Below are 18,744 nucleotides of genomic sequence, written 5' to 3' on the forward strand. Positions count from 1 at the left end.
TATAGCCTAGAGCATCTGTTTAAAATACAGCTTGCTAGTAGCTTATTGTATAGCCTAGAGCATCTGTTTAAAATACAGCTTGCTAGTAGCTTATTCCCTACCACCTTGTTAAACAGCTCTCCTCCTTCCATCAGTAACCAAACATTATATTAATAATAATGTTCCGCATCAAAAAAGGTTTAAATCTTGATGGTGCAAGGGTGATACAGTTGTTTCATAACATCTATTTCTTTTCTTGTTTTTATTAAATCATATTTGTGCACATTAATACTATCATGGGATACAATGTGTTTTTTCCATATACAATTTGAAATACTTTCATCCAATTGGCCAACATGGCCATCATGTCATTCTCATAATTGTTGTGTTAAGACAAATATTTATATTCGACATTTAGAAAGATTCAAATGTACCCTTATAGGATAAATCATAGGCATAGTCCCAGCAATCACCCTCCCTTCACCCATCCTCCCCCCTCCCCTCCCTTTCCCCTTTTCCCCATATTCTTGGACTACAATTGGATTATAGCTTTCCTATGATAGTTAACAATTAGTTTCATAATAGGGTTGAGTACATTGGATACTTTTTCTTCTATTCTTGAAATACTATGCAGCCATAAAGAAAGATAGACACTTTACCTCCTTCATGTTTACATGGATGGAGCTGGAAAATATTCTTTTTTTTCTTTTTTTTTTTTTTTTTTTGAGACAGAGTCTCACTATGCTGCCCTCAGTAGAGTGCCATGGCATCACAGCTCACGGCAACCTCCAACTCCTGGGCTTAGGTGATTCTCTTGCCTGAGCCTCCCAAGGAGCTGGGACTACAAACGCCCACCACAAAGCCTGGCTATTTTTTGTTGCTGTTTGGGCGGGGCTGGGTTTGAACCTGCCACCCTCGGTATATGGGGCCGGCACCCTACTCACTAAGCCACAGGCACTGCCATAACATTTATTTCTGTTTCACCATTGGGAGGTGGCTCTGCCCCTCCTGCAAGCTGATAGTAAACTTCCAGTCACTGATGATTTTATGGCTACTTTCTTAACATGTTTTCCTCTCAAAAGCCAGCTTTACCTCTCCACAAGTACCACTGCCAAGAATTTTTACACGATGTATTTGTCTCTTAATTCCTATACAGTTAGATTTTAAAAAATACAAAATCTTTATTTCTGTATAATGAAAACAAAATTTCAAAGTTCTTTTTCAAAGGATGATGTTTGTGGATCTCTGTGTTTACAAAGATTCCATTCCCACTGTGATCTTCTATGTATGCCATGTTGAGTTTTTAGGACTCCTTTTCCTAAACATCCAAGTGTTTCTTGTTATATGTCTGGTATTTATCTATTTATCTGTTCTTTCCAGGAGAGGTTCATGAAAGCAATATTGATGGCTTTCATCCCTCCCATAATCAAGATTGGAAAATCCATACTGAAGGGCCCATAATTTACCCACAAGGGGCAGGAACAGGTGCCTCATGTAAGAATCTCCAGAATAGAACATGGAGCTTGAGTGGACACTCTCTAAGGACCTCAGTGTCCCAGAACCGGAGTGAGAAGACTGGGTTATGGTGGGCACCATGCTAGTGGAGTTGCTGTGGGACTGTGAGAAATAACCTTTGAACTGGGAAAAAGCTGCCTTGGGGTGTGGGGAACCAATGCCTGACCCTTAACATCAGTCTCTCGAGAAACCAAGACTCATGGAAATTCACAGAACAACTTCCTACATAGGTCGGTGTATTTCCAGTTCCTATAGTGCCTAGATCCTAAGATCAGGTCTCTGTAAGTATTTTAGAGACTGAATCTAAGGGATGCAATACTTACTAACACTTTTAGAACTCTTTAAAAGTAACTTCTCTCTGATAGTGAAGAGCACAACTTTGTTCTTTCTTATCTCGTATGTCCAGCTTATTTCAGTTGGCAAGCAACAGGGGAAGAGAACTTCACCTTGAAGATTAGGAAGGGAATTGTATACATGTTCCCCTCTCCAGCTTAAAAATACAAAATGAAGTTCAGGAAATTCTGCTCACAGAAGACACTGAGGATGGAATTTGAACCACCAAATGCCCAAGAGAAGCTCCCCCTATGAAATCCTGTGATCCTATCTAAAGCCACCCCTACCTTGTTATCTTTTTATGTGAATTGGCTCTTGCTGGCCCTTTTCTATTTTATATACACTTTGAATCAGCTGGGATAGTTTTTCAAAAGTCTGTGTGGAATATAAATGCTCTATATCAGGTTAAGGACTTTATATTTCATTAAGATACTTTTTTTTAAAATGAGTTTTGAATCACATTGCTCACTTTTCCTGTAATTATTGAGATGTACTTATATGATTATACTTTCATCAACTACGTGCTAATTGTATAGATTTTTTAAAATTTTAAACTAGCCTAGAATTGCTGAAAAAGTTCAAATTGGTCATGATATATTATCTTCTTAGATAGATCTCTAATTTCAATTTGCTAATGTTTTCTTTAGGATTTTTGCATGGACATTTATAAGTGAAATTAACATGCAATTTTCTTATATTATTTTCATCAAAATTTGGTGTCAGTGTTATTCTAGCCTCATGAAATGAGCTGGAAAATATTGCCTCTTTTTTTCTTTTCTGAAATAATCGTTTCCTACATATTTGGTAGAATTTATCAATAAAGCTATTACGTCACAGAATTCCTTGTGAAGGTATTTTTAACTACTGACTATATTTCTTCTATGGCTTTGGACTATTCAGGCTTTCTATCTCTTTATGTTGCATTTTTTTACATTACTTTTGTTCAGAAATGTGACCATTTTTTTAAAGTTACATTTGCTAGCATAAAGTTATTTATCCTCTTCTCATCTTCCTAATCATTCAGCATTTATACTTATATCTTTTATTCTTAATACTATTTATCATTTCTCTTTTTTCCTTGTTGGTTATATCCATTTCATTAACATTTTCAAAGAACAAAATTTTTGCTTTGATGATTCTGTTTTATTTTATTTATTTATTTGCAGTTTTTGGCTGGGGCCAGGTTTGAACCTACAACCTCCAGTATATGGGGCTGGCACCCTACTCCTTTGAGTCACAGGTGCCACCCATGATGATTGTGTTTTATGTGTTTAGCTATTTTATCAGTTTGTGCTCTTAAAATTTATTTCTTTCCTTCTAATTCTTTGAGTTCATTTTCCTTATTCCTGAAGTTGAATGCTTACATCATTCATTTTTTGGCTTATCTTCCTTTTTAATAGAAGCGTTCAGCATTAAAAATCTCCTTTAGAGATCTTTCACATCCTTTGTTAGGTAAATTCCCAAATATTTCATCTTTTTTGGCACAACTGTAAAAGGAATAGAGTACTTGACTGTTTTCCAGCTTGACTATTATTGGTATATATAAAAGCTACTGATTTGTGAGTATTGATTTTGTATCCTGAGACACTAAGGTATTCCTTGATCACTTCTAAGAGTTTTGTAATTGAGTCCCTTGGGTTTTCCAGGTATAAAATCATATCATCTGTGAAGAGTGAAAGTTTGATCTCCTCTGGCCCTATTTGTATACCCTTGATAACCTTCTCTTGCCTGATTGTGATGGCTAAGACTTCCATTACAATGTTAAAAAGCAATGGAGACAATGGGCAACCTTGCCTGGTTCCTGATCTGAGTGGAAATGTTTTCAATTTTACTTCATTCAATATGCTATTTGCTGTGGGTTTGCTGTAGATGGCCTCTATCAGTTTAAGAAAAGTCCTTTATATACCTATTTTCTTAAGTATTCTGATCATGAAAGGATGCTGGATATTGTCAAAAGTTTTCTCTGCATCTATTGAGAGAATCATATGGTCTTTGTTTTTTAGTTTGTTACATGAAGTATTATATTTATAGTTTTACATATATTGAACCAACCTTGAGACCCTGGGATGAAACCCACTTGGTCATGGTGTATAATTCATTTGATATATTGCTAGATTCTGTTTAGTAGGATCTTATTTTTGCATCTATGTTCATTAAAGATATTAGTCTATAATTTTCTTTTCTTGTTGGGTCTTTCCCTGGTTTGAGAATCAGGGTGATATTTGCTTCATAGAATGTGTTGGAAAGTAGTCCTTCTTTTTCAATGTTTTGGAAACGTGAAAGATCTCTATAAAAGGAGTTATGAAACTCTGAAAAAAGAAATAGCTGGAGATGTTAACAAATGGAAAAACATACCATGCTCTTGGCTAGGAAGAATCAACATTATTAAAATGTCCATGTTACCCAAAGCAATTTACAAATTTAATGCAATCCCTATCAAAGCACCACCATCGTAATTTAAAGATCTGGAAAAAATAGTACTTCTTTTCATATGGAACCAGAAAAAATCTTGAATAGCCAAGACATTACTCAGAAATAAAAACAAATAAAGAGGAATCAGGCTACCTGACTTGAAACTATACTATAAATCTATAGTGATCAAAACAGCATGGTACTGGCACAAAAATAGAGAGGTAGATATATGGAACAGAATTGAGAACCAAGGGATGAACCCAGACACTTAATGTCATTTGATCTTTGATAAGCCTATCAAAAATATAAATTGGGGGAAAGATTCCCCATTTAACAAATGGTACTGGAAGAATTGGCTGGTGACTTGTAGAAGACTGAAACTGGACTGACACCTTTCACCATTAACAAAAATTGACTCTCACTGGATAAATGATTAAAACTTAAGACATGAAACTATAAATATTCTTGGAGAGAGTGCAGGAAAAACACTTGAAGAAATTGGCCTCGGAGAATACTTTACCAGGAGAACTCCCTGGGCAATTGAAGCAGCACCAAAGTACATTACTGGGATCTGATCAAACTAAAAAGCTTCTGCACAGCCAAGAACACAGTAAGTAAAGGAAGCAGACAGCCCTCAGAATGGGAGAGGATACTTGTAGTTTATGCTTCTGATAAAGGTTTGATAACCAGAATCCACAGAGAACTCAAACTTATTAATAAGAAAAGAATAACTAATCCCATTTCATTGTGGGCAAAGGACTTAAACAGAAGCTTCTCTGAAGATGATGGGTACCTGGCCTACAGACATATGAAAAAATGCTCATCATTTTTAATCATCAGAGAAATGCAAATTAAAGCCACTTTGAGATATGATCTAACTCCCGTAAGAATGGCTCACATAATAAAATCCCAAAACTACAGATGTTGGTGTGGATGTGGAGAAAAAGGAACACTTCTGCACTGCTGGTGGGAGTACAAGTTAATATGTCCTTTTTGGAAAGAAGTATGGAGAATACTCAGGGATCTAAAAGTAGATCTGCAATTTGATCCTGCAATTCCTCTAGTAGGAGTATTTCCAAAAGACCAAAAATCACTTTATAACAAAGATATTTGCACCAGATTGTTCACTGCAGCTCAATTCATAATAGCCATGGAAGAAGCCAAAGTGCCCATGAATAGATTAACAAACTGTGGTATATATATGCCATGGAATATTATGCAGCCTTAAAAAAATGGAGACTTTACCTCTTTTAGATTTACATGGATGAAGAAGGAACATATCCTACTTAGTAAAGTATCTCAAGAATGGAAGAAAAAATATCCAATGTACTCAGTACTATTATGAAACCAATTTACAGTCACTCACACTTTCATATGAAGAATAGCTCACAACTATGGCCCAGAATGAAGGAAGGAGAAGAGGGGGATGGGAGGGGAGGAGGTACGTCAGATTGAGGGAGGGTGAATGGTGGGATCACACCTATGGTGCATAATGCAAGGGTACATGTTGGATCTATTAAGTATAGAGTGTAAATGTCTTGACACAATAATTAAGTAAATGAGATGAGGTATATATTAACCACCGTGATGTAAATGCTCCCAATTCCATATGACATCAGCACATGATACCCCATAAATGCATTAATGTATACATGATCTATGCATTTATGATTTAATAAAAAATAATAAAAATCTCCTTTAGATATGCTTTAGCTATATCCCATACTTTTTGCTATAGTTCTAAATATTTCCTTTTACAATTTTTCATTATGTTTTCTTTTTTAATCTCACAAGTTAAAATGTCTTTTTAATGTCCCAATTTTAATTTTAAAATTATTTTGCTATTTATTTTTTAATGTAATCAATCAACAAAACCTGCTTGTATTATCAAAATACATCAAGGACCCAACACATACTTTTCATCACCTCCACTCCCACCACCATGGTCCAAGACACTATTTTCTCCCACCTAGAGATTGCAAAAGCCTCTGAACTGCTCATTTCTTTTCTTACATTTTTTTTTGTTTTGAGACAGAGTGTCACTGTGTCACCCTCAGTAGAGTGCTACGGCATCATAGCTCACAGCAACCACAAACTCCTGAGCCCAAGCAATTCTCTTGCCTCAGCCTCCCAAGTAGCTGGGACTACAGGTGCCCACCACAATACCTGCCTATTTTTTTTGTTGCAATTGTCATTGTTGTTTAGCTTGCCGGGGCTGGGTTTGAACCTGCCAGCCTCAGTGCACGTGGCTGGCGGCCGGTGCCATTACCACTGTACTACAGGTGCTGAGCCTGAACTGATCATTTCTGCTTCCACCTCAGCCCCTTTCACTCTATTATCAGAATGACTCCATTTATAATTAAGTCAGAGATATTACTCCTCTGCTGTAAAACCCTCTGATTACTTCCCATCTCAGATAAAAGGCAAAGGTCTTCCATGATCTGCACCCCCTCTTTCCTCTCTGATTTTATCTCCTCTTATTCTCCTCACTCAGAATGCATCTCTACCTACTTTACCTCACTGTTCCTCACATACATTGTCCCAGTCTTTTTGCATTTCTTGGCATATTCTTTCCCTAGAGATCTGCTTATTCCTCAGGTCTTTACCCAAATTTTACCACCAGGCCATCCCTGGTCAATCCAAAATTTCTAAACTCTGCCCTGTTCTCTCCTCCCCTCAATTCTCCCTGTTCCTATCTTTGTTTCTATGTTATTCTTAGTTCGTATCATTGACAAACAGCATCTATTAAAATGGCTAAGAGCTTGGCAGCTGGATGTCTGCATTTGATTTTTTACCCCAGTACTCCAGTTGTGTGACCTTGAGTAAACCTTTGACCAAAAGAGATAGACACTGATGGATAAGCTCTTCCATCTTTGTCCCCCAGGAGGGACTCTCCTAGGAACACTGTTTCAGTAGCTTCTTGCAGAACAGCTTGACAGCACATCCTCATATTGGCTCTCCTTCCTTCCCTGCTGGTCCCTTACTCCTGCTCCCTGACTGTACTTCCTATATAGAATACAGATGCAATTAAACCACTGGCCTCAGGTTCTGCTTTCTGAAGAACTCAGGCAAAGACACCATAATCCACACAGACTAAAAAAGTAGGAGAAGTTTCCTCAAGAGAATATAGACACCAGTATCCAAAGAAGAGGAAACTCATGTTGGGCAGGAAAAGCCTCAGATAATCACTGCACAGGTGGTGCCACAGTCCTGGTAGTATCTAATGGACATGACAAAGACAGAAACGTGTGGCCTCGGGAGATGACCTGACACGGCAGAAATACGGCATCTCATTATGGAAGGGGAGAATTTTTTTTTTTAAAGCTAGTATAAAATAAGTACAATTATATTAATTTGCATTCCCTGAAAATTTTTTAGAATTTTTTAATTATAATGAAAAATTATTATAAATACATTATAAACAAAATCTGAGGGTTGTGAAGATTAAACACTGAAAAAGCATCTAATTATGATGCACTAATTTGTAAGAGGAGTAAATAACATTAATTGCATTTAATTAGGAGAAAAGCAATACAGATAAATGTTTAAAAATCTGATAACTAGGATTATTTTCAGTTTGTTTTTTCCTTTGTTTTTCTAATATAATATTTTCCTTAGTAAACATATTAACAATAGTGGCAAATAATAAAACCAACTTATTACACTTCTAATAAGTAAAATTTGAATTAAAGAAGTTCCATTTTATTCCCCACCTTCACTAAAAACCTTTCACGGGTATGAAAATCAAATTGCAAAGGGGAGACTCTCTGGTATCATTTAGATAAGTCTCTATTATCCATGAATGGAGCAACATGAAGCTGCTTTTCCTTAACTATGATTACTCAGAAGAAATATCAAATATTATGAAAAATTCATCCTATATTTTCATTAGAAACTATCTAATTACATAAAGTTTCTTACTCATGTAAGAGGTAGTAGTGGAGTAGGGGGTCACATAACTTTAAGAAGTAAGTCTGAAATTGATTTCTACAGCAAAAATATTAAGCAATTCAGTTGAGTGAGCAAATCAATGTTTATACTGGTTTTAGCCATAAAAGATCATATAGCAAGGGTTAAATAGACAGGAGAGATGGGGAGGTCTCAATAGACAATTACTGCCACATTTAAGTTTTGGTGTTAATTATTTCTCCCTTTCTTACTGAACCAGGGAAGAGAAAGGCCAAATAATAATAAGAAGAAGAAGAGGAAGATTCCCCCTCATGCTTTGTCTGTGATACCTGTCAGTTCAAAGTTAGAATGTGGAGTTAAGATGTTTTTTTCACTATTTCAAGCATGTTTCATTTCTGATGAACATATCTGAAATGTGTACCTTAATTCCTAACTATTTTTAGATTTTCTCACTTCCAACTTGTCTTATGACACTTGGCTTGATCACTGTGGACTTGAGAGGGTTTACTTGACTTTCCAGTTAGATGAAGGATGCCTAAAAGAGTTTTCTCTTTTTAAAATGAGACATCACACACACACACACACACACACACACACACACACAAATCCAAAAAGATAAAAAATTAACTTAAGTTTCAAAAATTTCCAAATGTATGACTACCACAGTCAGTTCTTCCTTTAACCTACTTAAATTTTTGTTTTGATGTTTACAGCGCTTTCATTTTGTCCTTCATGGAAATAGAGAGATATGGTGTGGAGATAATGAAGGACAACAAAAACATGGCTATGTAATTAAACTGGCTGGAGCGCTGCTGCTCCCCAGTCTGTTTTCCCGGTTGGAATTCGTGCATCCCCATTCATTTCTTTATTGGTTTTCTCTGTGTTCACACTACTCTATGTCACAGCTGCATTGTCAGGAGCACTGGCTGCCATGCTTCCTAAAATTGGTGACAATTGTACTTCTTTTTCTCCTCTCTCTCATCACCAGAGAAAGCGTGTGTTTGTACTGGAAGTCCAATTTTTAAGCAGCAACCCAAGTTTTTAAATTATATTGGCCCTCCTTCATATATGTTATTAAGAAAATTATAGATTCTTCAATTTTAGTCTCTTGAGCCGTCTCCCATCTTCTCCCCCCCTTTATTCTGCCAGCTAATTATCATTACTTCTTAATAGATTGATAAACTTTTCACTTTATGTTGTCTCCATGAGCCCATCCAAATAGATATAACATAATTTAGTAATTTAGAAATGTTAAAATCACTCTCCAGCAGCTCATTCCAATACATTACATCCTCTCAATCTCACTTTTTTCCAACAATTTTTTCCTTGAATGTGACAGTCCATTGCTCCTTACCTTTAAATGTTTAGAAGTAAATTTTTTCCCCAAAGAGTGAGAAAATAACTTGAATTCCTGCAAATTTTTCTAATGAACTTAGTCACAAAAGAAACCAAAAGAATCCACCAGTCTTGTGTCTGAGTGAGGCTTTAACATACTTTAAAAATACTGACATCCTTAGGTATATGAAATGCTGTTTGTTCACAAAAATATTATTACATCAATTGAATAATATTTAAAAGTGAAAACAGCATGAAATCAGTTCTCAGAGCAGCTATCATCACTGAGAAGTGAATGATTTGGGGTATTAATGCAGTCTGAAACACTACAAAGACAATTCCATATTTCCTTAAATCTTCCCTTAGTCTTCACTCAATTTTGGAAGGTTCTTGTCAAGGAATTGACAGAAGAATTGAAACCTCTCTAGAATAGTGTTTATTAGATGGTTTTCTTAGATTCTGTATTTTGATTTAATTTTCAAGCTCATTTAGAAAATCAGCCTGGCTAATCTTCATACTGACTGTATAACTGAATGAACTGGCTCAACCAATAGACTTGGCTCCTGCATCACTAAACTTTCCTTTGAGTTTCTTCTTTCTTCTTTATTCATAAACTCTGCCTCCTTCCCTTTACGGTTTCTTAATTGTTGACTCATAGCTTACACTTCTAAAAACGATAAGCTTCATTTAGGTGAGACCATGTCTTTCTCCTTCCTTGCTCTGTCTACATTGCCTAAATATATAATAAATAATTGTTAGAAAAATAGAAAAGTTGGAAGATTAAGTCTGGTATATGAGTATATGTAACAGTACTCAAAGTATTCTGAATCCCACAATATGAATGTCACATTTGCTAATCACAGGTTATTTATTTTAAAAATATGTCTAACCAAAATACAAACTGCATTTAACTATACACTGAAATAAAATCTTTTTTTTGCTAAAAAAATCAATTATGTAAAAATGGGATGGAAAGAAAATATGATTTCTTTAATAAGATGGAGTTGGACTTAAAGTGAAATAGATTGTATTTAATTTGAATGAGAGTTATAGGAGTTCCTGCTTGGTAAGAATTTTCTTTTCTTCTTCAGACATTTTAAAAAATAGGCGGACCCTTGGATTGAGTTATTTTGAAATACATGGTCAATTTGTCTGACTTTAGCTAATAAAGTGCTTTAGCCCTTTCCCTTCATTAGAAGTAAGAGCCAGAGTTTTGTTGAGGTACAGTAACTTACACACACCATGCAAAAGCTACTGTTTTGTGTGAATGGCCTGGAGAACTTTGGAATAGTCTATATTCATTCCTAAAACCAGACCATCACCAAAAATGTTATTTTTAAGGTATATATTAAAAGGAATCTGTTTAACTATTTCCTAATATAATTACCATTCGTCATTCAAGTCAATTAAATAACTGAATTAATTTTTTTTTGTTGAGACAGAGTCTCACTTTATCGCCCTCAGTAGAGTCCTGTGGTGTCACACAGCTCACAGCAACTTCCAGCTCTTGGGCTTAGGTGATTCTCTTGCCTCAGCCTCCCATGTAGCTGGGACTACAGGCGCCCACCACAATGCCTGGCTATTTTTTTGTTGTGGTTTGGCCGAGGCTGGGTTTGAACCTGCCACCCTCGGCATATGTGGCCGCTGCACTACTGTACTTATATACCAAGGTACAAAACAATTAAGCATAGTGTCTATGGAGTTTTCAATTATGATAATTTTTTATCATTCCCTAAATAAGGAAGTACTTTCTTATAAGGCATCTCTGTTCATCCTCTATTCATTAGGTAAGTGGAAAGCTTGATATTCCAATTAGAGGTGCCCCAGTTTCTGCCTAAAATAGCATCTTTTTGTTTGTTTATGTTCTAGCTCTGCCCTTTTGGATACATATTCAATCAAATTGAAGGTTCAGACTTCTTACCATAATTGTTGTTTCCTTTCAAGGATGTACCTTTCCCCCTCAAGATGGTTTGTGAGTTTAGATGCAAGTTCAATAAACCACCATGTGCCATTGGGAAAGCAGTCCATGGTTTATATGTCGGTCCTTGTGTGCTGTCCTGGATGCTCCCAGCCCTCTAAGAACATGCTCCCTGACTTTTTTGGCTTCTGGGTAGCCTCTGGCATCTGGTTATGTCAGCAGCTGATGTATAAGTTATCCTGCCTGCTCTCTGGATTTCAGCCTTATCCTGCCTCAACCTCTGGAGAAAAATTCATAATCAGTACAATTCACAATGTTTTTTCTTGGCTCATGCTGGGCCTACTGGACTCTCCCTGCCACCCCCACTCTTGGCTCCATGTTGGCTTTCAAATCCTGAGTCTCAGACACTTCCAGCCACTGGCTCAGGCTGCCCACCTTATAGCCTTCACTATGTTAAAGAATTCATTTTTCTTTTAACAGAATTCAACTTTCTAGACTATTGATTCACTGTAGTCTAAATATAAGGGTATCTTTGGTGCCCAATGCAATAACTTCTTGACTTTAGACTCCATCTGTTCTTCCCCTAAAGTGCTGAAACATATTGATTCACTCAGTGAGGAGGCATAAGGAATCACACGATTTTTAACAAAAAGAAAAAAAGTGTTTGGGAACAGAAAATTTCACAAAAGAAGTTAAGTTGATTGGCCCTCTGCTGAAAACAACTAAAACTAGGACAAAGAATATTTTTAAAACTCTTTTAGCATGTGTCATTGATCTAGCAATAAAGTTAGACATATCAGAGAACTGGAAAGATGTGCAGAATGCTGAACCTGACTTTTATCTTGAGGGAATTCACTAGGCCCCAAGGAAGTTAAGTTTCTGCTTCCACAGTCTTATAAGAGAAGAGGTCAGGAGACAAATTTCAGAGCTCAGCAAGGTGGGAAGTCAAATAGGGGATCTCCCTTCACAAAACAGGAATCACAGTAGGCTACACTTTGCTGAAAAGGTAAACCAGAGATAACATCTTTCCAGGTGGTTGAAGATAAAATACATTATCTCAAACATTTTTGCTATGTGAAGAAAAATAAGCTTCCTTGAGAATTCATATCATAGACTGATTCTTGTTTGGAGTTGAAATCATATTAGACAAAGATGAAGAAAACAATAATAATCTGGAAGAAAAATGTCTGAAAATATGATGTTAAAATGCATGATAAACATGCAAAGAGATGAAAACTATGGAAGAGAAGTTAAGAGACATGAAGATCCAAAATGAGGAGCTCTGGCATACACCAGAATTAAAAGAATATAAGAACAAGAATATTTGATGAGCGATGGCTGATAATTTTCCAAAAATTATGGGAGATACAAATTCAGAGATTCAAGAACCCCAAAGAATCCGAAGCAAGATCAATAAAAAGAAATCTTCTCTCAGATATATTGTGGTGAAACTATAGAATACCAAAGAAAAAAGAAGATATTAAAAGCAGGAAGAGGCTCAGAGCTGATAGCTCAGTGGTTGGGACACTGGCCCCATACGCTGGGGCTGGCAGGTTCGAACCCACCCTGGGCCTGCTAAACAACAATGGCAACTACAACAACAACAAAAAAATAGCCTGGCATTGTGTTGGGTGCCTGTAGTACCAACTACTTTGGAAGCTGAGGCAAGAGAATCGCTTAAGCCCAAGAGTTTGAGGTTGCTGTGAGCTGTGACACCATGGAATTTTACCAAGGGCAGTATAGTGAGACTGTCTCAAACAAACAAACAAACAAAAAAGGCAGGAAGAGAAAAAAGACAGTTACTTTCAAAGAAATAATATTTAGAATGCTAGCTTACTTCTCTGTAACAACTATGGAAATTAGAAGTCAGTGGTGATTATCTTTAGTTTGCTAAGTGAAAGTGCTTTACGTGAATGAGGGACATTCTCAGATAGGTAAAAACCGAAAGAATTTGCCTTCAATAAGTAAAATAAGGATGCACCAGGTAGAAAGAAAGTCATCCCAGGTAAAAGGACTGGGACATAAGAAGGAATTATAACAAGAATGACACCATTGAAGTAAGTCTAATACATATGGACTTCACACAATAGTGTTAGTATCTTATGGAAACTTTTTAAATAATAAAATTAAAATCCACAACAATAATAGCATATAAGTCAAAAAGCATGATTGAAGTTAAAAGTTTCTAATCTTCTTGACTATGTGAGAGAAAAGTAAATATATTTAACTTTAGATTTTTATCACTTATGCATGAAAAGTAAAACATTCAGGGTAACGACAAAAAAAGAATGGAAAGAGAGGGTATAATTTCCAAACTAGTAGATGAGAAAAATGTAATGAAAAAAAATCAGTCTAGAAGAATACAAGAATGAGGGAAAAAGAAACAGAAAATTCAAAGCAAGTATAAACAATAATCCAAATACAGAATCTAGTCATAATTGCAATAAATAGAAGAGACCAAATACTTTAGGTTAGAGACAAATATTGTTAGACATTTTTTTTACTTAACTATATTAGCTGCTTACTGGGGATGCTCCTAAAACAAAAGAATATATAAACAGAAATTAAAAGGGTGGAAAAAAGAAATGCAAGGTTAATTATAGCCAATGGAACATTGAAATGTTTCTGTTAGTATTCTACAAATGAGACCTTTATAAGAGTTAGGGTTTCTACATAAAAGTTATAAAAGTTTCAGTTTACCAGGGAGATATAATATTTTGAACATTCACATGCCTATGAATTAAATTTCAAAATATATGAAGTAAAATTTGATAGACTTCCAGAAGAAATAGATAAATTTGTCTCCATAATGGAAGACTTAAATCACATCTTTCTAATAAATTGATGAAACAAAAGAATTAGCAGGATTGATCTCTTACACCCACAATCACAATTCAAAAGCTTCATGGAAGTTTTCAGAAATATGAAAACATACTGGACCTGAAAGTAAGTCTCAACAGCCACTTGTTATACTAAAAAACACAACCTCATTTAGTTGGCCACTGGGAAGGACTGGCCACATGTAGGTAAGCTTGTTCCATAGAGGATTTTCAACTCTGGAATGTTTCCACTGGTCTGGCTTACTGGTTCCTTCATGTTTTATGGCCCACCTAAAATAAAACAAAAGATAAAAGAATTAAGCAAGGTTACATATCACTTTAAAATATTCATTGTATTCATGGAGTACGTGCTATGTCCTAGTTTGAATTAGAAACCCCAACCTGATGTGCTATTTATAGAAGACACAAATGAAAGTAACTAACAAATAAAAGACTAAAGGCTTAAGTCAGGAAAACATGCTTAAATTAAGGCAAAATTGGCAGTGTTACACTAGATAGTGGAATTCGAGACAAAAAGCAAAGTAGAATAAAAGTCATTTTATAGTAACAATGACATATGCCAATAGTAATGTAAAAAAGTCAAGCAAAACTAAATTGAGACATTCAAAAAGAAACTGACATACAATTATTATGGGAGTCATTATTACATGACTAATAGATTGTAAACTACTAGGTAATATTTTTAAGTAATAAATAAGGACATAAAATATGACTTATATAATCAATACATGTAGTATAGCTTGCTAACAGAAAATATCTTTCTCAAAAGTTCATGGAATATTTGTAATATGTGCCACATATTCACATAGTAAACTTTAACAGTTTTAAAGTAAAAATTGAAGAAGCCACATATTGTGCCAAATGATAGGATCAAATTAGATATAAATGAAAGTTTAAATTTCATAATTTCAACCACATAATTAAACAAACATTTTCTCTCCCAAACTTCTATTACATCAAACAGGGGAAAAAAATAATGTGATCAATAGATACTTCATAAGCAAGGAAAATAACATACTTAAAAACCTACCAAGTACATATAGAATTATACTCAAAGGTAAATTTATAATATTAAAAAGTATTAATTTATTAAGAGCTATTGAAATTAATAAAGTATTCAACTCAATAATTTATTTTAAAAGGTATATAAAATTTTCCTGTGGAAAAACAGGTGGAGGAGAAATAATAAAGATTCAAAAAGCAATGATTTAGAAAATAGAACCTTAGTAGACTGTGACAGTGATTTTGAAAATAGAACCTTAGTAGACTGTGACTGTTTCAAAGAAATTTTTTTGAAATAAAAAATATAATAGCAAATGTCTTGCAAATAAATCTAGATGAATAAAAATACAACAAACGAAACAGAAAAACTGAGCTAAATATAGAAAATATTAACATTTTTAATCTGTTAAAATAAAAAACTGCAGTAAGAATATGAATGATCATTTTTTTTAAGATTGTAAAAGTATATTTATTTCGAGGTGTTTCTAGGGTCACTAATAGGATTAGGCAGAACATATATACATACAAGAGAGTAAGACCTATGAAGTTTTAGTGCTTAGCATCATAAAAAACATAAAATCGGAAATAAATTCCAAACTCATATGTGAAACACATTTTTAAAATGTTTATCAACATGATCATTCATAGTCTTACTGCAATTTTTTTATTTTAACAGATTGAAAACTTCCTTTAATAGTTAACAACAGACAAAAACAAAAAGATATGGGCTTTACAATCTAAGGTATCAAAAATGACAGGAAAGGAACATCAGTGAATTAAGAACAGGTTAGAAGGCAAATTACAAAAAGTGAATACTGTACTGCTGTGTAACCAGTTGATTCCCTTTATGCTTTAGTGAAAAAGATAAGAAAATATTCAGTAGTTTGAAGTTCAGAGAAAGGAAGTTAAACAACCTCTATCGTTTTTAGAAACGTAAACAAATTGATAACAAATGCACGTTTAATCTGAATCCTGTGTGAAACATGGGATTTGAATGCTGGTGTGGAGTCTGGTTCTCTGCCATCACCCACACTGACTCCATACCTCATCCTGCTATTAGAAATACTATGAGGAAAAATTATGTCATGACTCTCAAAAGTATTCAGTATCATGTAGGAGACAAGGTATATTAGTTTTTCAATATACTGTCTTAAAAGGAGTTATACACTTAAGGAGAAACGTAGGGTATTTTAGCATCAAGGCACGTCCTGTGGGAGAAGCTTCCATTTCATTGAAAGAACAATTTCCTCAACAAAATCATCCAACTCCTGCTCCTTGGAAAGTTCTAGGAAAATATTAAAAGTTCCAGAAAATATTAAAAGTAATAGTATTAATAAATATAAAAATTCTGAAGAATAAATACCTTTCTTGGGAAGAAAAGACTTAAAGATTTGGAATAGAAAATAGGAAACAGGGAGGCACCTGTGGCTCAAAGGAGTAAGGCGCTAGCCCCATATGCCAAAGGTGGCGGGTTCAAACCCAGCCCCGGCCAAAAAAAAAAAAAAAGAAAAGAAAATAGGAAACAGAAAACATGCTCCTGCTCATATAACCTTGCAGGGCATGGGACATAATTTCCACATAAAATATTCTAAACCATAAAGATGTAGAAAACTAGTTAATTCATCCCATGAAGGAGAAATAATGTTCATAACAAATTAAGTCACTGGTAACCTAAGAAGAAATATAGTAATCTTACTTATAATTAAAGATGTAAAATTCCTAAATCAAAACTAGCCAATAAAATTTAACATTGGCAAGAATATAATTACAGCTAGGAAATACAGATCCTAGAAACGAAATGATGGGATGATGATAGCTAAGAAATACAGGTCCTAGAAATGAAATGATGAACAGTTATTAGAGTAATACGTCATGGATTAGTGAATGAGAATACAGAGGCCGTGTATCACCTATAATTTTGTAGCACACATGATGGTCACCTGAACCTCTGAGATCACCCCAGCCCTGTCAGAACCACCCACAGCACTCAACTTTATGATCAATGATCAGGTTTCCCAGAAACTTGTTGGAACTTTATGGAACCAGAACACCAGGAGTCTTAGGGGTGGAAAAACTTGTTCCTTACCCCACAGAACCAGGAGGAACCAAGTTGAGCACTCTGAGAGGCAGGGTAATGGTGAAATGCAGTAATTTTTAAAATATGTCTTGTTTTCTCACAACATCTAGATCCCTGCCCTCTCACCACTGCCTCCCTTTTTTCTAGTTCAAGTATTTATGTTTCCTGCTCCAACAATTCCTCAACTCCATTAGATCATCCTAGAGTAGTGGTTCTCAACCTTCCTAATGCCGTGACCCTTTAATACAGTTCCTGTGGGTCATGACCCACAGGTTGAGAACCGCTGTGCTAGAGCATTAGCTACAAGCAAGACAATAAATGCTCAATAATCCAAAATAAAATCTAAAGAAAAATGGAGAGTTCATTCATTCAGATGACATATTTAAGCTTTTGGAATATTAGGGAACAGCTTCAGAAGGCGGCTGCTAGTGACAGAGCACACATATTTAGGCCACATCAATTTTATTTTATTTTTCTGAATACCTGGGTATCTCCAAGGATCTGCTTCTCTTGAAACTTCTCTTGCTGTAGTTTTATCACCTACATGCGAAGTTCTTCTAGGTCCAGAGGTGAAAAGTTCACTTTCTGCTCCTTATGGCTACTTTTAGATTATTGTTACTCCATTCATTTCCAAAGATCCCCAGTTACCTTGAAGCATCTATCAATAGACCATAATACCTATTACCCTCTCCTGTTGCATTCTTATCAGTTGTCTTCTATCCCCCCCCTCATTTATTGAAAAGTTTATCATTCTTGTCTACTTTTGTCCTGTCCTCCTTTAATTACTCAACATCTTTTCAATATCTACGTAGATAATCCCTTCTGACCTCTCAGTGCCTTTACTGATCTTAACCCCTTTTTAGATTCAGCCTACCCTTCCCAAGGACATAACCTCAAATTGGTCATAACAGATAACTGTAGCATTTGTAAAATCACAATTTCAAAAACGCTACCTCTCACCACTGCCTCCCTGTTTTCTAGTTCATGTATTTATGTATCCCTATTCCAACAATTCCTCAACTTCACTAGGAGCTCCAGGCCTTTGCATCTATCACCTTTTCATACTCCACAGCCAGGTCAACAGTTCTCTTTGTACTTAGCTAACATCCACGGTCCAGCATTATAGCCACTCTCTTGCCCTCACTCTCAACCCTTTGCCTCTCTTCCTTCTTTGTACACACCTGGAAAAATATAAACCACTGCTGGATAAGTCCAGTGCTATACCTATTCAAAGCCTGTAACTCAACAGTGGTTGGAGAAAAACACAGTTTTTGGAAACTGTGTTCTCCAATCACTTCTCATGCATTTTCACATAAATGAAATCATGCTCAACAGAGCACAATGAGGGTAGGAAGTAGTATGGATATATTTTGAGAATTTAAGAACTTTTTTGGTTGTCATGATAATTAGAGGACATTCCTACC

At 35.3% G+C, this 18,744-nt stretch overlaps 1 protein-coding gene across 1 annotated transcript in view; it reads right to left on the minus strand.

The window, feature by feature from the left end:
* The window catches only part of LOC100953497, a 250,344-nt gene that overhangs the window by 57,068 nt on the left and 174,532 nt on the right, over positions 1-18,744 (minus strand). The window contains exon 13 of the mRNA XM_023510042.1: positions 14,388-14,511. Coding sequence (XP_023365810.1) covers positions 14,388-14,511 — 124 coding nt within the window. The remainder of the gene's footprint in view (positions 1-14,387; positions 14,512-18,744) is intronic.

This window comes from Otolemur garnettii, unplaced genomic scaffold, assembly GCF_000181295.1.
Source record: "Otolemur garnettii isolate 467f Iridium unplaced genomic scaffold, OtoGar3 scaffold00001, whole genome shotgun sequence".
NCBI classification, from domain to species: Eukaryota; Metazoa; Chordata; class Mammalia; order Primates; family Galagidae; genus Otolemur; species Otolemur garnettii.